The 25,913-nt window shown below is 37.0% G+C and overlaps 4 protein-coding genes across 5 annotated transcripts; all 4 read right to left on the bottom strand.

Moving 5' to 3' along the window:
- Positions 1 to 1,215: 1,215 nt before the first annotated feature.
- LOC142169704 (uncharacterized) lies at positions 1,216 to 1,748 on the bottom strand. The gene is made up of 2 exons (XM_075231606.1): positions 1,577 to 1,748; positions 1,216 to 1,493 (listed from the first exon to the last, which is right to left on the bottom strand). Exons 1-2 carry the CDS (start codon positions 1,746 to 1,748, stop codon positions 1,216 to 1,218), a joined length of 450 nt encoding a protein of 149 aa, XP_075087707.1.
- A 591-nt stretch (positions 1,749 to 2,339) lies between these two features.
- On the bottom strand, positions 2,340 to 12,594 carry LOC107820379 (late embryogenesis abundant protein 46-like). Of its 2 annotated transcripts, XM_075230952.1 has the most exons (4): positions 12,423 to 12,594; positions 3,680 to 3,757; positions 3,466 to 3,608; positions 2,340 to 2,888 (listed from the first exon to the last, which is right to left on the bottom strand). In XM_075230952.1, exons 3-4 carry the CDS (start codon positions 3,550 to 3,552, stop codon positions 2,505 to 2,507), a joined length of 471 nt encoding a protein of 156 aa, XP_075087053.1. In that variant the 5' UTR covers positions 3,553 to 3,608; positions 3,680 to 3,757; positions 12,423 to 12,594; the 3' UTR covers positions 2,340 to 2,504. The 2 variants fall into 2 exon arrangements, with proteins under 2 accessions (XP_075087053.1, XP_075087055.1); XM_075230954.1 differs by lacking the exon at positions 3,680 to 3,757.
- LOC142169465 (11 kDa late embryogenesis abundant protein-like) lies at positions 10,430 to 17,867 on the bottom strand. Its single transcript, XM_075230955.1, has 2 exons — positions 17,766 to 17,867; positions 10,430 to 10,794 (listed from the first exon to the last, which is right to left on the bottom strand). The coding sequence occupies exons 1-2, from the start codon at positions 17,850 to 17,852 to the stop codon at positions 10,615 to 10,617; spliced, it is 267 nt and encodes an 88-aa protein (XP_075087056.1). The 5' UTR covers positions 17,853 to 17,867; the 3' UTR covers positions 10,430 to 10,614.
- Positions 17,868 to 18,700: 833 nt separating this feature from the next.
- Positions 18,701 to 19,914, bottom strand: LOC142169464 (protein LE25-like). Its single transcript, XM_075230951.1, has 2 exons — positions 19,757 to 19,914; positions 18,701 to 19,046 (listed from the first exon to the last, which is right to left on the bottom strand). Exons 1-2 carry the CDS (start codon positions 19,829 to 19,831, stop codon positions 18,867 to 18,869), a joined length of 255 nt encoding a protein of 84 aa, XP_075087052.1. The 5' UTR covers positions 19,832 to 19,914; the 3' UTR covers positions 18,701 to 18,866.
- Positions 19,915 to 25,913: the final 5,999 nt, after the last annotated feature.

Below are 25,913 nucleotides of genomic sequence, written 5' to 3'. Positions count from 1 at the left end.
CATGTGTACAAGGAAAAATATAGAATCATCTCTTGAATTACTAGTAGGGAACACCAATCTAGTCTGTTTTGCTAAGGAACACACTAAACACTTATTTATCGAAGTACTATCTACATTGCTATGTACAATTTTCATATGCTTCATTGCTGACAAGGAAGGGTGACCCAGCCTCTTGTGCCACAAGCTGCAGTCCTCCTTGTAGGCTATTGCCATTATTCTGTGTCTAGTGTCTTCTTTAATACCAAGTCCCTTCTTGAAGATGTAAAGACCACCTCTTTCTCTACCAATCCCCTTCACCCAACCACTATGAAACTCCTAAAAGATGCTGAAGTGAGGAAAAAAGGCTACTGAACACCTCCTTGGTCAGTTTTGATACAGATAGCAAATTGTACTTAAAGTCTGGGATAACTAGCGCATTTGTAATTCTCTTGTTATCAAATAGAGAAGCTTGACCAGTATGTGTTATATTTACCTTAGCTCCTGTAGGTAAGTGTACTTTGTCACATGTGTGTGATTGTGAGAAATGACCTGGTTCTAATCGATCTTTGTTTGACACTACATGATGTGATGCTCTTGAATCAACAATCCATTCATCATTGATTAACCTTGGCAAAAATCAATTTATGGCATTACGTGTCATGTTAACCTCAGTATTTTCCCCTGCATCCAAGTTCAACAAGTTGAGAATATGATTGTACTGTTCCTCAGTGAAGTGAGGAAATTTTCCTTCTAAAAACCCTTCAAGGCTGTGTTATACTTGTGTCTGCTTTTCTATGTTGCTGGAGGCATATTAACAGCAGAAAATGGTTGTCTACCATTCCCAAGTTGTCCTCCATATCTAGCTGGACCTCTATACTCAGCTTGACCTGCAGTATTTCCATTTCCATAAGCAACATTTCTATTTCCATAAGGTCCTTTCTTCCTTTGCTTGAAATCATCAGGGTATCCAACTAGTTTATAACAATTCTCCTTTGAATGCCCCTTCATGTTGCAATATTCACACACTATAAAGGACCTCTTGCCTTTATAAGCCTGTCCACAATTCATCTGCATAGCCATTGGATCTGCTTTCTCAGCAGACATATTCAAACCCACAGAGTGTTGGCTTTTATCCTCAACTATCATGGCATAAGCTTGATTAAGTGTGGGCACAGTAATTTTCAACAAAATTTGCCTTCTAGCTTGGTCGTACGAATCATCTAAACCACTAAGAAACTACAGTAACCTCTGTTGGTAGACGTGTTCAATGTAATCTTTGGACTTAGCACAATCACAACCGGGTGGAGGTACCACTGCATCATAATCAGCCCACAACTCCTTCAATTTGGAGAAATACACAGAGACTAAATTAATACCTTGTGACAGAGTCGCAATTTGCCGGTGAATTTGAAAGATCCTCATGCGATTGACCTTGTCAAATCGTTCCTGCAAGTCCTTCAAGACGGCGTGTGAGTCAGATGCATACACAATGCCACTGAGGAGGTCGACTAACACTGTGTCATGATCCATGAAAGGACTATTGCATTGCATGTGTCCTATTGCTCATGCAACTCCTTATTAAAGGATTCTCGCTTACAAGTACCAGTTACTAACCCTAATTTCCTCTTCGCCATGAGCGCAATGTGCATTGATCTGCTCCACATTCCATAATTATCCGATCCAGTAAGTTTCACAAGAATCAGCATTGTACCAGGTGTATCTCCTGGGTTCATGAATAGGGGATGAGTGTAGGTAAGTTTGTCCGCCATAGTTGAGCAAATTGAGCAAACTTCGACTCAATTTCTTCACTGCTAATCTGTAATCGTAAACTTCGAATTTCTATTTGGCAATCGATCGCTGTGATACCATGCTAAAATGCTAAGATTATTTTGCAGTTCTGAGCTTCAATGCTAGCTCTAGAACATTCTGAGAAGAAGAAGAAAAAGAGAGTCAGTGGAAAAGGAGAAATGGAAATCCCACCATTTATTGCCACTGACACGCGTATATATATATATATATATATATATATATATATATATAATGTCCTAACCGACTAACAACTTGATTAACCAACTAACTACATCTCCTAACTAATCACAACTAACTTAAATTATCCTCGTTGGCATCTAGCTGTACACAGCTTGCCATACATCCACTACCACAGTGCATCTCACAATACCCATACTCTGCATAAATCTACTCGTGCTCAGCATCATATACCAACTAGTACTCAGCACGACCACTTGAAATATACCCGTGCTTATCAACGTTTATAACACCACTACATGATTAGAATACTTACTATTAGTTAAAAAGAAAAAGTAGAAAGAACAAAACTACCAATTGGATCAATCAGAACATCGAACAAACTTAACCAGTTTGTATTTCTTGAGACAGAGAATAAACCAATAGAACATGAGTTCTTTATCAAACACCAAACACGAAGCACCAAAACCAAATGTCCTTAAACAACAAATTAAAGGCTTAGAGCCAAACATTTCTAGCTTATTCAGATCATATATATCCTAACTATAGTTACCACCAGTGCCATAGCCCTGGTTTACCCCACCACCTACATGGGTGTTATGTGCAGCGGAGGCCCTTTGAGTCCCAGTGGCCGTTCCAATGGGGTGAGATTGCACCACCCCGTCTGTCACTTGACCCATTGGCTCCCCAGTGCCGTGTCCTGGCAAGGCAGACATCTGGTGTGAACCAGTTGAGTGTCCAGTGGCTCCAGTAGTCGAGTTGGAATAATGTGGCCGGCCTGTGCCCGTGCCCCCGCCCTGGTGAATAGCTGTATTGCGGTCGTGAGTTGCCTGCTTGTTCATCTCTGCTTGGTTGATCCTTTCTTCCTTCTTTCCTGTTGCCATCTCCTTCTGTGTTGGATCATGGGATGTCATTCTCTCTACCTGTTTGAATACGAAAAACTTACGGTAAAATGGTAACACTCTAAACAAAGATGAACGAACACTACTACATCGAGGCGAGTTCAGAATTTAACTTTGATATGTTTGATCTTTAAGGTTCTTAGCATGACACTCGTTCTATAAGTTCAAATCTAACATTGACATTAAAATTTTGGTAGATTTTCACATATATAGTTATGTTCCTCGACAGAAATACTGAATTCAGATAGAACATGAAAATATTAAATTCGGATTAACACGTTGCTCAGAAATCATAACATGATATGTTTTGGCACCATTGACAATTCTTGAGTATACCTACAATCTGTTTCACTAATGCAGGTAGCTAGGTACCATGTAACCCTATTATTCAACATTTAGGCAAATTATCTAATGTTTTTGTTTTTACTAAGATCTAAACACCAGTCTCCCCTAATTTTTCACTCACTTTATTGAATGTTATTATACCAAAGTATCACTGCAAACCTAAGAATATGAATATGTTTTGCAAGAAAAATTACGTACAATTTTACGCTTTGTGACGTTAATGGAAATGAAAGGGGAAAGAAGAATAAAAAACCTTCTCTTGGACAACAGCTTTGGTCTTTTCCACGCCAGATTTTGCCGAAGCGGCCACGTTAGAAGCTTTTTCCTTCACGGACTGCATTTTCACTCTCTTTTACTCTTAAATTTCCTTCTTTGCAATTCTTAAAAATAAAAATTCTGCAAATGTTCGAAGACAGTTATTTGTGTTCAATTTATGGAAAGGACGTTATGTAGGGCAGTTTAAATACGCTGGTCTAAGGTTAACTGTATGACACATGTCTTAATGCTGCATCTTGCATCATCGATCTTCATTCTGCTTTTAACATCTGTTAAGACAAGTGTTGGTTACATCATAATGTTAGCAAAATAGGCTTAGGCTTTTTTCTGTGGTTGGATAAGATATTTTAGATAAAATGAATTTGTGTACTAACGTGTCGAATAGTTATGTATCGAATATTTTTTTCACATCATCTATTCTCAATTTATTCCATATTCAATTCATACTACCCATTCCATATATGATAATTTTTCATAATAATGTATGCCTTTCTAAAAATGTTTCGTCAATTATACTAAAAGCTTGAGTAGGGTATTGACGTCTCAATAACTCACCCTAATATTAAATAGGAGTTCAAATGAAACTCATTAAAGTTCCAATCGGTGATTTGTTTTCAACCAAAAGGGCCACGTTTAACTTGTTTAATAAGATCTAGTCCCCGGTGTTCAGAACCAAATTAAATGCTCAGTTGGGAATTCACATATATAGATTACTGGGCGAGTTTGCTTCGAGTAAAAATAATTTATCCGTCACCCATCGTGCACACCTAATATATGTATATACATGATGTTGGGCATATTTCGATATGTGTTGATGTTACTTTACCCATATTTTAACCGCTTTTTGATGCTATTTGATCTTTAAAATGCCCAACATGGTTTAATTATTGGTTTTATGACTAATTGAGTTGTGTGTGATGAATTAGGGTGTTTGGAGTACAAAAATATAAAGAAAAGGTGCTCTAGGTAGAGGAAGAGGGGTTGGATTTCGTGCACCCTTAGCAGTGAAGTCGGCCCATAGCATCCGCCATAGCATCCGCACCTAGGCAAAGCTGAGAAGGAGGAACAAAGGGTGGATGCGACGCATCCACCCTAGCATGCGAAGCTGAGAAGTGGAGGACGAGGTGGATGCGACGCATCCACCCTAGCATCAATCCCTGAAGCTGATTTGGATTAGGAATAGGAGAACTTTGGCCCACGACTTTTGTACGCAATATATAAGCTAAAAACGTCTCTTTTAGGGCATCTAACATATTGGGAAGAGGGAAAAAGCCACGACAAAGCTGTGGAGGCCGGAATTCATCAAGTTTCATCTTTCTCCTACCAAACTTAGTAATTTTTATGTTTCTTTATATGATTTGTTGTTTGGCTACCATGTCTATATGGAGCTAAACTTCACGTTCTAGGGTTGTGGTTCTTTCATGACTATTGTTATTCGGATATTGATTTTGACTTCTTGATTTATCATATTAGTTTATTTATTCAATCTTGCGCTTAATTATTTAATTGCTTGATCACCAATTGAATATTATCTACGAATCTAGAATTGAACTCGAAAGTGGGAATTCTATATTGCATACAGGATTGAGTAGGGCAAGTTCTTGAACTCGGGCATCGGGAAACAGATTCGTGGTTAGGATAGACATATACCTAATTGCCTTGCTTGGTTGATTTACAGGAATTATAAATGCGTTCTTGTTGATTCTAACTCCATAGACATATAGGCGTTAGGTTAGCTTGAATAGGCGAGTAAGAACTCGACAGATTTTTATGAGCAATATTAACCCTGTCAACCAATAAGCTAGATAAATTAGTCGGCCAATTCAATTTAAGAATACAATAGGATTGTTAGATAGCCCATAACCCTAGATCGTTTTCATTACATTGATATCATAAAAATCTGCTCTTTCTCTGTTCAAAGTTCATTATTTATATTTTTTATTTAATTAGTTTAGAATCAAATATTTTTAGGTTTAATTCTTGTTTAGATAATTGGGATAGTCTAATTTAGTTAATAGTTAATCATAAGTCCTCGTGGGTTCGACATCCGACTTTTAGTCTCTTTATTACTTGACGACCGCGTATACTTGCGTGAGTGTGTTTGGTCGCAACAAGTTTTTGGCGCCGTTGCCGGGGACTTAGAAATTAGCTATTTTTCTAGATTAGACATTTTTTTATCTATTCATTTTTTTTTAGTTTAGTTAGTATTTGTTATTTATTTTAACATGGCATCTTGGAATGAAAATTATTCGAATGATGGTTATTCTTATTTTGATGATCCTTGTCCATATTGTGGAAGACCCCACTGGTGAAAAAATTGTCAGAATATTCCCGGGACCGATTTGTGCGCACAATCTCAATCCTTTGAGTGGAATATTTGTAATATGTGTGATGGTCAAGATGGCCATTGGGATGGTTGTCCTAATTTTGTTCATCCTTCTCTGAGCCCTTATTATGATCTTTCTAATGATATTTCTGAGTTTGATAGGGGCAAAGAAGTGCAGGATATGGAGCCTGATGCATATATTAGGGATATTCTGAGGCAAGTAGCAGAGCAATAGGATGAACTCAAAAAAGATATGAAAAGAATGAGGGCAGCAATCACAAGAATGAAGGCCAATATGGAAGAATTGAATGAAGAGAGCGAGTACCAGCAAGAGAAAATTTTTGAAAAAGAGGAGATTTTGAGCCAAACTTGGCTGGCAGAACAGGCTGAAAAGTTAGAAATATATGAAGCTCAACATGAGGAACTTACTGATGGGATGAGACACTTTATAGAGGGAAGATCTAAACTGGGACAAGAGATCGATAAATTTGGTACTACTATTCACGACTTAGAGGCTCAATTGAATACAAAGGTTGATGCGTCTAACGCCCAACAAAACAGTAATGAGTTGTGTAAAGCTGAAAATGAGCTTATACGCCAAATTGAGGAGCTAAAAGTGGAGAGCCAATCACTCGAGAATATTTCTGTTGATGATGCCCATGTTGAGAAAAGTACACTAGAGCCATGCGAGGTAGCAGATAATGTTATATTTGAAGACTCTAATGTGTGCACATATGAGGATATAAATAGTAATACAATTCTAAAGTTGGGGCGTGTTGGTCCTCATTCTAAACATTTTTCGACATTGTATTTGGATGATGACATGGAAATCGAGTCATCTAAGCCTTTGGAGGAGTCAATGGAAGAGGAACATGATGCCTATATTTTTGAATTTGTCATGCCAAAAAGCAAAAAATACATTCTTCATCTAAAGGCCGAGAAGTGTAGAGTGAAAAATTTATTACTTGGCCTGGTTATCTTTGTAGCCCCACCACTGGAGCATAGCCGCAAACTGGATGCCATGTTAGGGGCTCAATTCATAAGTTCGAGGTGGAGGCAAAAAGTGGTTCACGTCGTGCCGCTACGTTAAATCAGGCGCTTGTTGGGAGGCAACCCAGCGTTACTGCTTTCTTTTATTTTTGTTTACTTTTTATTTTATTTTATTTTTATTATTTTGTAGTATTTATTTTTGTTTTGTAGGATTATGAGCATAGGAAGCAAAGCCATTAGAAGAGTGCAAAAGCGAGCTAGATGGTGAGGACTAAGTGTGGGGTGCCCACACAAAGGACGATGCCTGGGGGAAGTCTGAGTACCTCGTGAGCCGCTATTGCTTCGGCCTTTGGCCTACCAGGGAGTCTCGTTTACCCTCTTATTATTTATAATGTGCATTGAGGACATTGCAAAATTTTAAGTGTGGGGTGAGGAGATCGTTTGGATGAGTTTCTGTGCTATTTTAGCTTAGTTGTAGTACTCATTCTTAAGTGTAGTAGCTTTTGTGAAAAAAAAAAAAAAAAAGAAAAAAAACGAAAAAAGTAGAAAAATTGGACTTTTCCCGATGATTGATCTCCTAGACAATTTTCTTGAGGGATTAAAGTCTAAACAAAAATTCAAAATATGTCTTTTAGCTTTCTTTAGGTAGTAATAATCCCCTGTGGTTTTTCTTTGTGCCTCGGTTCTTTTTCATGGGATGTAGTTTGAACCGGGTAGTTTTTTTCTTTCCGAGTAGATTAGGAATTTAGGGAATAAAAGGAGCAAGAATGATGAACCTAGGCGGCGCCCTTGACTTGTTTGATAGTAACATATTTATACTTTCGCATGTGTAGTATCTTCTGTATGATTTGAATTTATTGATGATGCCTTGTTAAATTGGATAGCATGTTTTGTGGCGCCTATGTCTCGTTTACATGACTTATGTTCACCTTGTGTTTAATACTTAATATCTCGTGGCTCCGTGAATACTTGCATTGCTTGAGAGTCGGAATGTGATCGTCCTTAATGAGTCATGTGCCATGTGTGGTGAGGTTTTTTGTGTTGTCCATGTATTGTACTTGTGTCTAGAACTTGCCCGGTATGTGAGTTGAAGCGAAATTTTAGGTGATGCTCGGTTTGAAAAATGATTTTAGGATTTCTTTGATCTTTTTGAGCTTATTGCTTATCACAAATAAAATCTATCCCTAGTTAACCCTTTTGAGCCTGTAGACCTTTTATTTGGTACCCACATTACAAGCCTATACCCTTTTTATTCTTAATTGACATTGTTTTGATCCTTTTACCTCTTAAAGCACTTTAATTGTTAGATGAGCGCTAAAAGAAGTAAGAAGGGACTAAGTGTGGGGTGACTTTTGAGTGGAACCAATGAAAGAAAGAAGGGTGCACTTATTTTGTAAAATAATACACCACTAGCGGAAATTGAAAGAAAAAAAAAGAGAAAAATCTGGAAAAAAAAGAAAGAAAAATATAAATGAATAAATTGTTATCTTGTTCTTGCTAGTGGGTATGAACTAAAGTAGTGCTTAAAGAAAAAGGGACTGTTTTGGGGGTGATATTGTTTGTGAAATTGAAGTGGGGTTGAAGAAAAAAATGCTTAAAGTAATTTTGTGATGTATTAAAGTGCTTAGGAGGGTGAGTCACTATTCCTTAAATATATCATACCCGTCCCTTAGCCCACATTACAACCATGAAAAAGTCCTAATTGATTTTAGATCGAGCGAGCTTACATTAGTAGAGATTTACATTAAGGGCAAGCCTATGGTACTAATTTCATGCATGTGACTTCTTTGTGAGAGTGAGCGATTTTCTTTGATATATGTGAGTCATTAAAATATTTGATCATGAGATTCGAATGTGTGGATTGAACTCGCTCTCTTGTTCTTGTTGTGAGGGCACATGGTTTCACGAGGGATAGGTAACGTTATTAGACTTCTCTATGATGTTGGGTGTTCAAGCCATGAGTGCATTGTGACATTGAGTCGGTTTTTGAGGCTAGGATTGTTGTGAGCATGTTGTCTTTGTTTGAATATTTTTAAAAGAATGACACAAGTAAAGGTAAGTGCATATGATGCATATTCTAGAGCCTAGTTGTGGCAAATGACCATGGTCATAGGTGTAGTATGCTTTGAATGATAAGAGCTTAATTTTGTTTCGTCTACTATAGTGATGGTTTGTTCGAGGACGAACAAAGGTTTAAGTGTGGGGTGGTGATGTTGGGCATATTTCGATATGTGTTGATGTTACTTTACCCATATTTTAACCGCTTTTTGATGCTATTTGATCTTTAAAATGCCCAACATGGTTTAATTATTGGTTTTATGACTAATTGAGTTGTGTGTGATGAATTAGGGTGTTTGGAGTACAAAAATATAAAGAAAAGGTGCTCTAGGTAGAGGAAGAGGGGTTGGATTTCGTGCACCCTTAGCAGTGAAGTCGGCCCATAGCATCCGCACCTAGGCAAAGCTGAGAAGGAGGAACAAAGGGTGGATGCGTCGCATCCACCCTAGCATGCGAAGCTGAGAAGTGGAGGACGAGGTGGATGCGACGCATCCACCCTAGCATCAATCCCTGAAGCTGATTTGGATTAGGAATAGGAGAACTTTGGCCCACGACTTTTGTACGCAATATATAAGCTAAAAACGTCTCTTTTAGGGCATCTAACATATTGGGAAGAGGGAAAAAGCCACGACAAAGCTGTGGAGGCCGGAATTCATCAAGTTTCATCTTTCTCCTACCAAACTTAGTAATTTTTATGTTTCTTTATATGATTTGTTGTTTGGCTACCATGTCTATATGGAGCTAAACTTCACGTTCTAGGGTTGTGGTTCTTTCATGACTATTGTTATTCGGATATTGATTTTGACTTCTTGATTTATCATATTAGTTTATTTATTCAATCTTGCGCTTAATTATTTAATTGCTTGATCACCAATTGAATATTATCTACGAATCTAGAATTGAACTCGAAAGTGGGAATTCTATATTGCATACAGGATTGAGTAGGGCAAGTTCTTGAACTCGGGCATCGGGAAACAGATTCGTGGTTAGGATAGACATATACCTAATTGCCTTGCTTGGTTGATTTACAGGAATTATAAATGCGTTCTTGTTGATTCTAACTCCATAGACATATAGGCGTTAGGTTAGCTTGAATAGGCGAGTAAGAACTCGACAGATTTTTATGAGCAATATTAACCCTGTCAACCAATAAGCTAGATAAATTAGTCGGCCAATTCAATTTAAGAATACAATAGGATTGTTATGGGCTTTTGATATCATAAAAATCTGCTCTTTCTCTGTTCAAAGTTCATTATTTATATTTTTTATTTAATTAGTTTAGAATCAAATATTTTTAGGTTTAATTCTTGTTTAGATAATTGGGATAGTCTAATTTAGTTAATAGTTAATCATAAGTCCTCGTGGGTTCGACATCCGACTTTTAGTCTCTTTATTACTTGACGACCGCGTATACTTGCGTGAGTGTGTTTGGTCGCAACAAGTTTTTGGCGCCGTTGTCGGGGACTTAGAAATTAGCTATTTTTCTAGATTAGACGCTTAACCCCATCTCGTAGGTTTATAGGAGGATAGGGCAAATGTCAGAAGGAAAGAATTAATAGACAAAATATAGACGAAGACACAAGGTCACTTTATTTATATAATTTGGTGTCATCGATCATAAAAGCCAACACCAACATCCACATACAAGTGGTATCGCAACCCCTCTGATCATACACAAAAAAAAGAAAAGAAAAAAAAAAGAAGCCCAAATACATTAATGAAAGTTAGGGTAAAACCCAGAGCTTCATTTTTCTAAAAGGTAGAGCCAGTTCCAGTTCCTCCACCAACATGGGGATGTTGAACTCCATGTCCTGCAGCTGCATTGTGTTCTTTGGCTTCTCTCTTTTCCAGCTCTGCTGCTGCTTTCCTGTCCTCTTTCTTGTCCGTCGCCATTTCTTTCTTCAGTGGATCCCTAGTTGTCATCCTCTCCGCCTGCTCATTTTTAAGAAACAAAAAGTTTCTACATTAGATATGATTCAAAACTTAAGTTCACTCGTGGAGTGATAAGTACTTCTTCATCCTTAACCAGAAGGATCGGGATCGGGTTCGAGACTCTAGGTATGACGAGACTCTAGGTATGAAGTCGCCTTTGGCTTTACCCATTTACCCTAATGTGAGACTTCCGGATTTAATCCGGGGCCGGCTTGTTGCAACCTTCGCATTTCCTGCTGAGATCCCAAGTCTCCAAGTGGGCCCTCTTGGCCACCCACGACCTTGGCTTTTTAGAGAATCCCGCTCCTGTGTCGTAGGACTTTCCGCTCGGCAGTCCACCGGGTTATTGCTTAGGATATTTCTTGTTTTATCCCCTTTAGTGTAAAAGTATTTGGCATAAAGAGCCCTCAATAACTTGCTTGTCCTGTACGCAATAACTGAGGATAGAGGGAGTTTCAACTCGGCCTTCTACTAAGAGTGTTGCAAATTCCCTTTCTTATCCCTTCTAGTTTAAGCCTTTCCTTCCTATGTAACCAAGTCCTCCTATGAACCTATCCCCGCCTAAAGGATAGGAAAGATTACAACTAGAAAGTAAAGGCTGTCTTCGAGCAAGCTCTTAGCTTTCATCGTGAGTGAGAGAGGAATTGATGCAAGAGAATGCCCTGCTAGTCTTTACTTACACAGAAGAATAAGATGGATAGAATGGGATTTCAAGGCAAAATAGGTTTAAATCAGTGCTAGCTCCATTTCCAATCCACCATTTTGAGCCCTTAAGTATTGGTGGGGTTGCCTGAAAATAGAACTGATTTCACTCTAAGTCCTGACAACCAGGTTTGGAAGCAGCAAACCATAGGGGCTTTCAGATAGTTTCTTTTGAAAAAAGCAGTCCAAAGTATGACTCCCTCTTATTGACCAGGCCAACTCCTTTACTAGTTATTTCTCCAAAATCATAGATGTGCTTGACGCACATGGAAACTGCTTTTTCAATGATATCGAAGCATTTTTGCCTCACAGAGTGGTTTATGATATCAGGAATAGTGGTATATTCACATCTCATCAGGAGGACAGGGGGATATGGAAAAAGAATCGTAGTGAGTCATTTATTCTCAAAGCTGGAACACCAAGTGAAAAACCAAAAAAAAACTTAAAATACTTAAATTCAATAATTCAACTTTTAAAGCGTTCTTTAAGTTGAAAACTTAATACTCCGTATAGCTACTTCATATTATGTGTTTTAATTTGAATAGTCACAAACTATAGCTAGGCCCCAAGTTCAATATTAACATACATAAAGACACAAAAAGTGTGATGTCGTTTGTAAATATAACATACCAAAAAAGGAAAAATACATTTTAAACATATGATCCAAGAAATATCATATCATGTCTAAAACAGGAATATTGAAATTTAAAAATTCCCTGAAAGAGAAAGTGCAGCCATATTTTTCTTAATAGACCAGAAAAAACTAGAAGCATAAATTGAAATGAATAGTGAATATTTCAATAATTGTTTTTTATATATGTATATATATTATATTATGTTGTGTCAAAAATACTGGAATTCTTTTACTATAACTAATAAATGAACCTGAATAATGGCAGAATCAAAATAAAGAAAGTATAGGGAACCTTTTCTTGAACAGTGGCTTTGGTCTTCTCCATACCAGCCTTTGCTGAGGCTGCTCCGTCCTTTGCTGTCTGCATTTTCTTCCTTTCTTCTCTCTGATAATTAGATAAGATTGTCTTAGTAGCGTAATTTGGTTGTTGTTGTTGTTACAAGATGAGAGAAGAAGTCGAATTTGTAAGGGTTTATATAGGAGTTGGATGGAGAACCAAGTGATGCCACGAACATAATGTAACTCTACGCGTGGAGACTCGTGAGATGTAGGATTGCTGAGATTTTGACACGTTTGCAATAGTTGTCTAGATAAGTTTTTTTTTTTTCGGTAATTGTCTATTTTTTTTAGTCTGTGTAAAATAGAATGATCACTTTTTCTATTTGAAAATAATTTATATTTATGTAATAATTTATACCTATACAAAATATATGTGCTTCATTTTATACTACAAGTTCAAAAGTCTTTTCTTATTTCTTAAATTTTATGTCCAAACAAATGGATTCACATAAATTGAAACGGAAGGATTATACACGTACTATATATCAGCTCCTCATTGGGACTAATATGTTTCGGTAGCGAATATTACTCATTTCGTCAATTGTTTCAATTTAGAGTATTAAACTTCTTTAAACGTAATTTTTTAAAAATAAAATTAATATATTTAGCAAGTATATAAAAATAATTTAAATTATAATAATTAATTATCTAACATATTTAAAAGTCATACGAAAAATTTTATGATCAAAAAATAATTTATTTGACCCTTGAAATTCGAACAGAGAGAATAATATCATTATCTGCCCAATTAGATTAAATAATTTTTGGAGTGAAGAAAGCTCACTAGACCATTTTTATTTTATTTTTTTCTCTTTTAGATGTTTGTTTAATAGGTACTACTATTAGGTTTAATTTTATTAGTTTCACGAAATATTTTAAACTTGTGACGATATACTAAAGTCTCTTCTATCTTAACTTTGGGGTGGTACTGGTCCTATAAGTTTGTTGGTTAGAAAATACAGAGTACAAAATTACAGCATTTAGCTCCTAAGAAGTGGGATTTACCCTTAATTTCGCGACTGAAAAATAGTACAATATATAAAAACACATTAGGTCTCCACAGATCTTTCTGAGATGTATTTGATTTCACAACTTTTATTTTAACCGTACTTTCATTTGTCTGATATAAAGACAACATGTTATCCTAGGTAAAGTTTTGATTTGCAACATATATAAATAGTCTCTAATATATCAATTACTTCATCGTCATATTCATACGCGGTTCAGATTCCCGCATATTTTTGCTTCCCTTTACTTTAGTTCACAACGAGGTTGCCCCTTCTCCTAACATAAATTTAATATATGAACAAAATTTCAATCAATGATAGTCTATTTCTTTCTATTTAGAAATTACTCTTGATATAATTTCTGATAAATTGCAGAATGATAGAATAATTTTACCTTAAAGTTTCTAACGAGATGAGATGATGATGAAATAAAATTTATATATTTAAATAGTATATAAAAATACGTACTATTAAACATAATAATTAATTATTTAAAATATATATATAAAAAAACTCGTTTTACTCTTGAAATTTGAATGCTACATAAATTGAAGAGAGAACAATATCATTTATACCACATAAATAATATATTAGGTACAATTTTATTAGTTTCACGAAATATTTTAAGTCTGTGATGACATAGTAAAGTCTCTTCTATCTTAACTTTGGGATGGTACTGGTCCTACAAGTTTATTTTACTAGAAATTAGAAAATACGGAGTACAAAATTATAGGATTTAGCTACTATGAAGTGGAGTGTACCTTACTTTTGAGACTGAAAAAATAATACAATAAGAAATGCACATTAAGTCTCTGTCAGATCTTTCTGAAATGTATTTGATCTCACTATTTTTTATTTTAACTGTACCTTCATTTGTCTGGTATAAAGACAACATGTTTTCGTGCGGAAAGTTTTGATTTGCAACATAGGTATTATCAATCACTTCATCGTCATATTCATATGCGGTTCTTTGCAACCTATTTGCTCAATTACCCCCATATTTTTGCTTCCCTTTAGTGTTGGACCTTTTTCCAAACATAAATAGAATATTACTCCTATATGAACAAAATATCAACCAGCAATAGTCTATTTCCTTCAATTTAGCAATTAATCTTGATATAATTTATGATAAAATGCAGAACAATAGAATAATTTCACCTTAGATTTTCTAACGAGATGAGATAGATGATGATGAAAGGGTAATAAAATTTAATGGTAATTAAGTTGTTCGTCGCGAGTTGAGTTTCACTATATTGGAAACAACAAATAATTTTTCTGCTTGAAGAAAAAACTTTTTTTACTTTCTTTTGAGAACCTTACTTTTTTCTTCGTTTTCCTTTTCGGGAGAGAGAAATATGATCATATTTAGACCCCTTTTGTTGATGCAAGTATAATCATGTTCTCGGTGTTTTAGAAATTACTATTTCTCCATAAAACGGCACAGTTGAATTTGTTCGTAATTTTTAGATAAGTGAATTAATTTGATCCAAAAAGTAATGAAATAACTGATGAAATATAAAATACTCAGCCTTAAAATGTAGATGAAATGACAGAGCTGACGAGTCCGGGAACTATGTATTAAAAGCAAAATTGTATTAAAACTATGTATAGAAGTAGGTCGTGCCCTTCTTTAATGTCAATTATGAGGAGCATTGATGAAGACGTAACGGTGAACATAAATGCCAAATTCGCTGTAACGGGCCGTTGCTTTTAATGTTGTAGAATATTCCTCATTGAATGCTACTGGGCGCAGAGTAAGCAATGCCTTCATGAATGTTATCTTTTTCAGCGACACACGGGATAGCTGTGTCCGATTTTTCGTCCTCCCGGCTTGGGTTCCACGTGTCCCCTTCTTGGGTGGCCACGTGCCATAACATATTTTACCTAATACAGATAGTCCCCCTACTTTTTGGTGACATAACTTTGTGTTAACGGAAAGTTGGTAGAAACACTCTTTTGGCGGGAATTACTATAATTCCTTTTGAAGGCCACTGACGGCTGATTAGACACCTGTCTCTCCGCATTTAATGCCCCGAACACGCGTCTTCCCATGATTTAGCACGCCTTTTTCCGGTTATCGAGGTAATCTTAGCCAAGGATTTAGCCGCCAAACTTTACTTATACGTGTGATCTTCCCCCCTTATATTCCAACTTCATTCATCTTATTCGCCTACTGAGACTTCATCTTCTTCAAACAGAAAAAATCCTTTTTCTTTTTCGATGGCTTCCTCCTCAAAACGTACTGGTTCTTCAAAAGGCAAAAACAAAACTGACAACTTTGTCGCTCCAACCGTAGACTCCATCATACCAAAAAGACTTAACACCGCAAAAGATTTTGAGGAGAAATTTCCTTCTGCTAACCCTTGTACATAGGCCGTTAGCAGGTACCCTTCTTTCATTTGTACGTCCAGTATTCCCGCTGTGAAGGAAGATTGTTGTTGCCATGAATTGGAAATTATCGCTCCTAATCTATCGGAGCGAGTGACCCTTCCCAAGGAAGGTTTTACATACTTTTACACGTATCTCTTTACTTTGGGTGCGTTTTCTTTGGGTGGAGAGATTGATTCCATGATTGCGGAATTTTGCCTCCACTATCAGGTGTGTTTGGCACAGGTAAGTCCTTCTGTGTGGAGGACGGTTGCCTGCCTTCGACGCTTGTGCCATGAAACTGGAGAAGAGCTAACATTAGCTCACATGATGAATCTCTACTCCCCCAAGATTTTCCGGGGGGTATGATAAATCTCTGCAAACGAGGTCATCATGCTTTATTGACTAGCATGGATGATGATAGTGACCGCGGGTGGACGTAGCAGTTCGCCGCAGTTGCCACTAGCACTATCATTCCAACAATGACTTCATCCTTTCCGGCTGCTTGGAACGCGCTCGTAAGATCTCTAATATTCCTCCTTTCATTAAATATTCTTCTATGACCGTGTTTTCATTCTTCGTATATTTTAACAACTCGAAGGGTCCCACCGGTGGTGAAAGGCTTAGACCGATGGGCTCAGAAAATTTTGTACCTCACAATACCCGAAACTCGCTTGTGGAAAGAGCTGGCCCCGAAATACGGGTGGAAGGCCAAATATCATGGTAATTTGAACTTACCTCTCTTCCATCTTTCTCTGCTTTGCATATCGATTGAACCCTTCTGTCTTGTTTATGAAATTAGGTCTACCTGCGGGCTCTGATACTGTCCCCGAGGAGGACTTTATGGCTGATCCCGCTGATGTAGCGAGGCTGCTTCAGGAAGCTCTCACTCTAACAGGTATCTCCGGGCCTGTTTCGGGTGTAACCACATCTCCAATGAGTCATCGGCCAAAAGATAAGCAACCGAAGAGAAGACGTTCCTACGTGGCCGGGGAGATGAATAAGCGGGAAAAAACTGCTGTCCCCGAGCTATCTCCGGTGGCGATGACGCCTGGTCCTCCTTCCGGGCCGGTCATAGATACTGTGATGATTGATGACGATGAAGAAGCTAGTGATGAGGGATCTTCTCTTCATAGAAGGCGACGATCTTTATCATCTCAACAGGATGCTCAACCTGTTGAGAGAGTCATACCAACCGAGGATGATGTCTCGACACTTTGGGGAGAATTTGATTTGGTAGATAATGATAACTCCCGTTCTAGGGCCCTAATTATTGTGCCCGGTACTGCGAGGTAGAGTACTGGGTCCTTGCCGTCTTCGGTTGGCAAGTACCAAACATCCAGACCTGTTTGAATACGAAAAACTTACGGTAAAATGGTAACACTCTAAACAAAGATGAACGAACACTACTACATCGAGGCGAGTTCAGAATTTAACTTTGATATGTTTGATCTTTAAGGTTCTTAGCATGACACTCGTTTTATAAGTTCAAATCTAACATTGACATTAAAATTTTGGTAGATTTTCACATATATAGTTATGTTCCGCGACAGAAATACTGAATTCAGATAGAACATGAAAATATTAAATTCGGATTAACACGTTGCTCAGAAATCATAACATGATATGTTTTGGCACCATTGACAATTCTTGAGTATACCTACAATCTGTTTCACTAATGCAGGTAGCTAGGTACCATGTAACCCTATTATTCAACATTTAGGCAAATTATCTAATGTTTTTGTTTTTACTAAGATCTAAACACCAGTCTCCCCTAATTTTTCACTCACTTTATTGAATGTTATTATACCAAAGTATCACTGCAAACCTAAGAATATGAATATGTTTTGCAAGAAAAATTACGTACAATTTTACGCTTTGTGACGTTAATGGAAATGAAAGGGGAAAGAAGAATAAAAAACCTTCTCTTGGACAACAGCTTTGGTCTTTTCCACGCCAGATTTTGCCGAAGCGGCCACGTTAGAAGCTTTTTCCTTCACGGACTGCATTTTCACTCTCTTTTACTCTTAAATTTCCTTCTTTGCAATTCTTAAAACTAAAAATTCTGCAAATGTTCGAAGACAGTTATTTGTGTTCAATTTATGGAAAGGACGTTATGTAGGGCAGTTTAAATACGCTGGTCTAAGGTTAACTGTATGACACATGTCTTAATGCTGCATCTTGCATCATCGATCTTCATTCTGCTTTTAACATCTGTTAAGACAAGTGTCGGTTACATCATAATGTTAGCAAAATAGGCTTTTTTCTGTGGTTGGATAAGATATTTTAGATAAAATGAATTTGTGTACTAACGTGTCGAATAGTTATGTATCGAATATTTTTTTCACATCATCTATTCTCAATTTATTCCATATTCAATTCATACTACCCATTCCATATATGATAATTTTGCATAATAATGTATGCCTTTCTAAAAATGTTTCGTCAATTATACTAAAAGCTTGAGTAGGGTATTGACGTCTCAATAACTCACCCTAATATTAAATAGGAGTTCAAATGAAACTCATTAAAGTTCCAATCGGTGATTTGTTTTCAACCAAAAGGGCCACGTCTAACTTGTTTAATAAGATCTAGTCCGGTGTTCAGAACCAATTTAAATGCTCAGTTGGGAATTCAAATATATAGATTACTGGGCGAGTTTGCTTCGAGTAAAAATAATTTATCCGCCACCCATTGTGCACACCTAATATATGTATATACAGACACATATACACACACACGTGTGTCTGTGTTACACAGATGCACGTAAATTCTTACGGTTAACCCCATCTCGTAGATTTGTAGGAGGAGAGGGCAAAAGTCAGAAGGAAGGAATTAAGAGACAAAATATAGACGATGACACAGGAAGGTTTACTTTATTTATATAATTTGGTGTCATCGATCATAAAAGCCAACACCAACATCCACATACAAGTGGGATCGTAACTCCTCTGACAATACACAAAACAAAAAAAGCCAAATACATTAATGAAAGTTGGGGGAAAACCCAGAGCTTCATTTTTCTAAAAGGTAGAGCCAGTTCCAGTTCCTCCACCAACATGGGGATGTTGAACTCCATGTCCTGCAGCTGCAGTGTGTTCTTTGGCCTCTCTCTTTTCCAGCTCTGCTGCTGCTTTCTTGTCCTCTTTCTTGTCCGTCGCCATTTCTTTCTTCAGTGGATCCCTAGTTGTCATCCTCTCCGCCTGCTCATTTTTAAGAAACAAAAAGTTTCTACATTAGATATGATTCAAAACTTAAGTTCACTCGTGGAGTGATAAGTACTTCTTCATCCTTAACCAGAAGGATCGGGATCGGGTTCGAGACTCTGGGTATGAAGTCGCCTTTGGCTTTACCCATTTACCCTAACGTGGGACTTCCCGGATTTAATCAGGCCACATTATGGGGTACCGAACACCAGGTGAAAAACCAAAAAAAAACTTAAATTCAATAATTCTACTTTTAAAGCGTTCTTTAAGTTGAAAACTTAATACTCCGTATAGCTACTTCATATTATGTGTTTTAATTTGAATAGTCACAAACTATAGCTAGGCCCCAAGTTCAATATTAACATACATAAAGACACAAAAAGTGTGATGTCGTGTGTATATATAACATACCAAAAAAGGAAAAATACATTTTAAACACATGATCCAAGAAATATCATGTCATGTCTAAAACAGGAATATTGAAATTTAAAAATTCCCTGAAAAAGAAAGTGCAGCCATATTTTTCTTAATAGACCAGAAAAAACTAGAAGCATAAATTGAAATGAATAGTGAATATTTCAATAATTGTTTTTTATATATGTATATATATTATATTATGTTGTGTCAAAAATACTGGAATTCTTTTACTATAACTAATAAATGAACCTGAATAATGGCAGAATCAAAATAAAGAAAGTATAGGGAACCTTTTCTTGAACAGTGGCTTTGGGCTTCTCCATACCAGCCTTTGCTGAGGCTGCTCCGTCCTTTGCTGTCTGCATTTTCTTCCTTTCTTCTCTCTGATAATTAGATAAGATTGTCTTAGTAGCATAATTTGGTTGCTGTTGTTGTTACAAGATGAGAGAAGAAGTCGAATTTGTAAGGGTTTATATTGGAGTTGGATGGAGAGTCAAGTGATGCCACGAACATAATGTAACTCTAAGCGTGGAGACTCGTGAGATGCAGGATTGCTGAGGTTTTGACACGTTTGCAGTAGTTGTCGAGTCCGGAACCAAAATGTGGTTCTTTTGGATTCAAATAACCAAAATGTGTGAAAAAAAAAACTGGTGACAATAATATATATAACGCCCTTTTATAAGGCATTATACCTTAACGGCCGTTTGCCCAGTTGAGTATAGCGCCATTTTTTAAGGCGCTATATATATAACGCCCTAACTTACCGCGCTATATATATTATGTGGCTCACTAATGATTTTTCTGGGCTTAACTGACATAATAATAATTCAACCGGGTATAGCGCCCATTTAAGGCGCTATACCTCAAATAATTATACCCCGGACTGGTTTTTGCCTTATTTAAAGAGGTTAAGGATTTTGTAAAAATCCATCCATAAATATTCTCAAATCTTCTGAAATATTTCTTCGTTAAGTTATTTTGTATTTTGTCATAATGTCTGAAGAGAGAAGAATTAGAGTTTTATTATATTGGAGGAGGGGAGGGGGGAGAAGTGAGGTTGTGATGGCGAATAACTCAGTAAGCTATAGTTTATCTCCACAGTGTCATGTTAAGTTGCCACTTACAGTGGAGTACGATACACTGGTATTGTTGTTATGTAAAAAAAAATGAGTGTGAGCAAACGTTCAGTGAATATTAAAGTAACCGGAAGATATCTGTATTCTATCACTCCGCAAGGGGCTGCTTGGTATGCTGAGTTTAACATCGAAGACGATGTAACTCTGAGAGATTTTTTGAGGACTCCGGATGAATACAGGGAATTTCTTGTGATAAAAATGTTGGAAATGTACGTCAAGGCTGAAGACGTTCGCAATAATGAGGTTGCGCAAAGTAGGGATATCCCTCAGTCATCAGGTGGTTATTTTGGAGCAGTTTTAGCCGAACAGGTTCTGAGTGAAAGAGTTTGGCCTGATCTTAACTTATCTCCACGGGCGAATGAGGAGCGATGAAATCATTTCTCCCTTAGTTTACATAATCCACAAGCCGAGTGGTAAACTTTAATTTTTCTTTGTGTTACGATGTTTATTTTTGATGTATTGAATTTGTATTAACACTCATATATTCCACAGGGGGTACCGACCAGATATGAATTTTACAAGTTATGAACCAACGCCCAGTTGAAATATGCCTAGTTTTGGTGTGTTGGATCATGGTGGTCCATGTGGGAGTCATCACCAACAGGATAATGTCTATCATGGGATATCAACACATTATGAGTTGTAAGTGAAGTGATAAAGCTATATGTAAAGTTTGGATCAATTTGAGTAACTCATTATTTTGTTGGTTGTGCAGTGAAAACGAGCAACTTGAAGGTCCTGTCCTTACTCAATTGCCCGAAGACGGCATATTTAATCCGGATCTGGCAGATCCGCAAAGTCGAGAAGAGAATAGTGATTACGACAACAATGCCGATGAGACTTGAGATGTCACACCTTTCCCTGCTGAGGGTGATGATGTGGAGGAAGAGAATGTTGAACTTGATGTGACGAGGGAGCATGCTCCACCTCCAGTTAGACCAAGAGTATACGAGTCCCACGTGCCGTTTCATTCAAGGGAGATTTCCCACCTTGATCATTTGCCAAGTATGCCGTATGTGGATGCCCTCGCAAGGGATATTGACGAAATTCGGACACCAATGTGGGATGAATCTAGAGCAATGGTGCTGTCAAAGGGCATGCTTTTTCCTGATAAAGCGCGCCTAAGTAGGGCGGTGCGAATGTACAACGTAAAAGAGTGTCATGAGATCACGGTAGCAGAGTCATCTCCGGATGTATATAAGGTTATTTACCGTAGATGATTTACGGGTTGTAATTGGATGCTGCATGCAAGGAAGAAGAAAACAAATATGTGGGTTGTGGCTAAATACATTAGCACCCACAATTGTGAAATGGACACATTCAGTGGAAATCATTTAACTTGAATATTGACTTAATTTCTCTTGTCTTGATTCCACACATTGAAGCGTCCATAAGGTACAAGATCAAAGAGTATATAACATCTGTCTACCAGGAATATGGGTATTCCATTACCAAAAGAAAGGCATTTCTCAGGCGCAAATGTGCGTTTGAAATTATTTATGGTAGTTGGGATAAGTCCTTTGCATATCTACCCGGGTACATGGCCGCATTGCAACACTTTAACCCCAGGACTATTATTGAATGGAAGATTGAGTAGAGTCCGAAAATACCAGAACATATATTCAGATATGTGTTTTGGGCATTTAAACCAACAATTGATGGTTTTATGCATTGATGGCCGGTAATATCCATAGACGATACTCATGTCTATGGAAAGTATGATATTAAGTTGTTGATCGTCATTGCAGTAGATGCTAATGGAAGTATATTTCCCCTAGCTTTTGCTATTTGTGCCAATAAAAGCCAAGAGACATGGACACTATTTTTGAACCACTTGAAGGAGCACGTTGTCAGACAACGTTCAGGTATTTGTCTAATATCTGATCGACATGGTGGTATTTTAAGTTCTGTACATAATTTGCCTGCATCGCAGGAACCGTATGCCTACCACCTGAAGGCCAATTTCCAGAAGGCACATCCCAACAAGGGCTTGCATGATTTAATGTGGATGGTTGCAACAGATCACCAAGAGTGTAAATTCAGGAGGCACATGGAATCGATCAGGCAGGAAAACCAAGGAGCCTATCATTGGTTGATGCGACATGAGTTTGACAAGTGGACTTTTCATGCGGATGGTGGCAGAAGATGGAGAATTCTGACTACAAATGTGTCAGAGTCTTTCAACGGGTTATTGAAGTCTGCACGTGGATTGCTTGTCATTGCCATGGTGCAGATGTCATTCAAGCAGAAGGTGGAGAGGTTTGTTGAAAGGGATAGAGGTACATCGTCATTGATGGAAAGGGGTGTTGAATTTATGCCAATACCAATGAAAAAATTTGAGAAATATAGGAGGCGAGCACATTTTCATTCATATTTATAGTATTGCAACAAGCAAAATATTTTTGAAGTTCGCACCGCTATTCATCAAAATCGAGGGAATAATACACACACCGTAAATAAAGCCAGAAGGTTATGCTCTTGTGGGAAATGGTCCATCTACCACATGTCGTGCTCACATGCCATGAAGTGCTTTCAACATACAGGTCTCGCGGCAACCAGCTATATTGATAAAGAATATAGTGTTGTTGCATACTTAAACACCATTGCAGCCAGTGGGTGCTGAGTATTATTGGCCGCCGGAGCCATTTAAAATGGTGTGTAACAAAGAGTATTTGTATCAATGACAAGTGCAAAAACGAACGCGTATAAGAAACCAAATGGATGTTGGTGATACCGTTTATGCGGTAAATGTGGCATATGCTCGCAAACAGGACACAACCATCGTAAATGTCCTTCATCTGGTTTGGGTAGCGGTAGTAATTCAGCTCTTGATGGAAGTTCATGGAATGTGCCCAATTATCAAGGATACCCGTAGTGTTGTATTTCAATAATTTGTTGTAATAAGTGTATATACATGTTCATCTTGCAAAATGTATGAAATAAAATTATGTTTCCATTGGTGTTAAGTCTTATTGATATTTAGCATTAATACTTCAATACAACAATTCAACATACACCCCAAGAAAACAATAATTGGCATTCGCTATTATCGTCGCTGTCTGGCACTATTTCATTGTCACTGTCTTCATCTTCTCCGTCAACATCATGTACATAACCTTCGGGACTGAGGGCATCGTAATCTAGGCCCCAGTTGACACACATTTCTCACATTTCATCGCTATCATCAAGAAGACCACTAGCTTGATTTTTACAACAATATGGGACTCCTACGTCCAACGTTTGTGGTAGAAACTTAGGTATTCTCTCCCACTCGACAACTGTTGGGAAAACTTGATAATCATTGTCTCTATGCATTTTATCATTTTCTAATAAATCCCAGTACTGAGCCGATGTTCCTCCCAGGAAGTTAAGATCATCCATTGCATGATGAACAACTAGTGCCTTTTCCATCTCTAGAATCTTCTTCATCAAATGTCGAATTACTTCTGGTTCATCTTTGTGTGTGTTTGTTTGGAAGGTTGCAGACAGTTCTTGTGGCACAACAAGCCCATGCCAGCGACATAGTACTTCGTAATTACACCGTTTTGAGTAAAGGAGAACCCATTATAGTTTTTCACCCCAAATTCGCATACCTTCAGGCTCTGTAGAATGCGCTTCGCCCTCAATAATATGCCCTGCAACTTTAAGATCAGTGTGTATATTGATAGGCTTATTTTCCAAGGTACACAGAACACCATACTACTTGTCATCAACCAAGTCAGTATAGCAACCTAGCATATATTTTTCAAGGTAGGGATCGATAGTGTTAAGACATGTTTCATGGGTATCTGTTGAACTACCTTCACCCTTTTGCCTCTTTTTGGACCACTTGTTAAATGTTAGTGGCATTTTTTAAATGGATGTTATAATGTTTATTCAAAAGGTCTTTGAAATACAGATGACTTGGTTCAGTTTAAGAAGCTGTTTTATACCCGAAAGAATTATTATCACGCGAAATATAGCGCGGTGAAATACCACGTTATGTGTATTGTCTTGTCGACCTGAAAAAGATGAAGGGGAAGAGACAATTATTTATGTAAGTATAGCGCCTTAGGTAAGGGCCTTATACCATAGCGCCTTAAGTGAGGATTATACTATAGTGCCTTAAGTGAGGACGCTATACCTTTCCGCCCGTTTGAGTTAAATATAACGCCTTAAAAATGGGCGCTATACTTAACTGGGAAAACGACCGTTAAGGTATAGCGCCTTATAAAAGGGCGTTATATATATTATGGTCACCAGTTTGTTTTTTCACACATTTTAGTTCTTTGAGTCCAAAAGAACCACATATTGGTTCCGGACTTGTAGTTGTCTAGATAAGCATGTTTTTTTTGTAGTAGTTGTCTATTTCCTTTTTAGTCCGTGTCAAAAAGAATGACCACTTTCCCTATTTGGATACAATTTACCTTTATGGAATGGTTTATACCTACACAAAATATATGTGCCTCATTTTACACCACAAGTTCAAAAGTCTTTTCTTTTTTCTTAAACTACGTACTATATATCAGCTCCTCATTGGGACTAATATGTTTCGGTAGCGAATATTACTCATTTCGTCAATTGTTCCAATTTAGAGTATCAAACTTCTTTAAACGTAATTTTTTTAAAATAAAATTTATATATTTAACAAGTATATAAAAATAATTTAAATTATAATAATTAATTATCTAACATATTTAAAAGTCATACGAAAAAATTTATGATCAAAGAATAATTTATTTGACCCTTGAAATTCGAACGACACATAAATTTGAAACAGAGAGAATAATATCATTTATCTGCGCAATTAGATTAAAAACTTTTTGGAGTGAACAAAGTTAACTAGACCATTTTCATTTTTTTCTCTTTTAGATGTTTGTTTAATAGGTATTACTATTAGGTTTAATTTTATTAGTTTCACGAAATATTTTAAACCTGTGATGATATACTAAAGTCTCTTATATCTTAACTTTGGGGTGGTACTGGTCCTATAAGTTTGTTAACTAGAAAATACGGAGTACAAAATTATAACATTTAGCTCTTAAGAAGTGGGGTTTACCCTTAATTTCGGGACTGAAAAAATAGTACAATATAGAAAAACACATTATAAAGACAACATGTTATCCTAGGTAAAGTTTTGATTTGCAACATATATAAATAGTCTCTAATATATCAATTACTTCATCGTCATATTCATACGCGGTTCAGATTCCCGCATATTTTTGCTTCCCTTTACTTTAGTTCACAACGAGGTTGCCCCTTCTCCTAACATAAATTTAATATATGAACAAAATTTTAACGAACGATAGTCTATTTCTTTCTATTTAGAAAT

Source organism: Nicotiana tabacum, chromosome 15, assembly GCF_000715075.1.
Source record: "Nicotiana tabacum cultivar K326 chromosome 15, ASM71507v2, whole genome shotgun sequence".
Classification (NCBI taxonomy): Eukaryota; Viridiplantae; Streptophyta; class Magnoliopsida; order Solanales; family Solanaceae; genus Nicotiana; species Nicotiana tabacum.
The sequence above is the reverse complement of the archived record's forward strand: the minus strand, read 5'-3'. Positions and strand labels throughout refer to the sequence as shown.

Bases quoted from the DNA above. Each gene is read 5' to 3' on its own strand.
- LOC142169704 (XM_075231606.1), bottom strand. From the start codon at position 1,748: ATGGCGGACAAACTTACCTACACTCATCCCCTATTCATGAACCCAGGA. The intron at 1,494-1,576 runs GTAAGCGAGAAT...ATCATGACACAG, and splicing joins AGGGTTAGTAACTGGTACTT to TGTTAGTCGACCTCCTCAGT.
- LOC107820379 (XM_075230952.1), bottom strand. From the start codon at position 3,552: ATGCAGTCCGTGAAGGAAAAAGCTTCTAACGTGGCCGCTTCGGCAAAA. The intron at 2,889-3,465 runs GTTTTTTATTCT...GTATTCAAACAG, and splicing joins AAGCTGTTGTCCAAGAGAAG to GTAGAGAGAATGACATCCCA.
- LOC142169465 (XM_075230955.1), bottom strand. From the start codon at position 17,852: ATGCAGTCCGTGAAGGAAAAAGCTTCTAACGTGGCCGCTTCGGCAAAA. The intron at 10,795-17,765 runs GTTTTTTATTCT...AAAAATGAGCAG, and splicing joins AAGCTGTTGTCCAAGAGAAG to GCGGAGAGGATGACAACTAG.
- LOC142169464 (XM_075230951.1), bottom strand. From the start codon at position 19,831: ATGCAGACAGCAAAGGACGGAGCAGCCTCAGCAAAGGCTGGTATGGAG. The intron at 19,047-19,756 runs GTTCCCTATACT...AAAAATGAGCAG, and splicing joins AAGCCACTGTTCAAGAAAAG to GCGGAGAGGATGACAACTAG.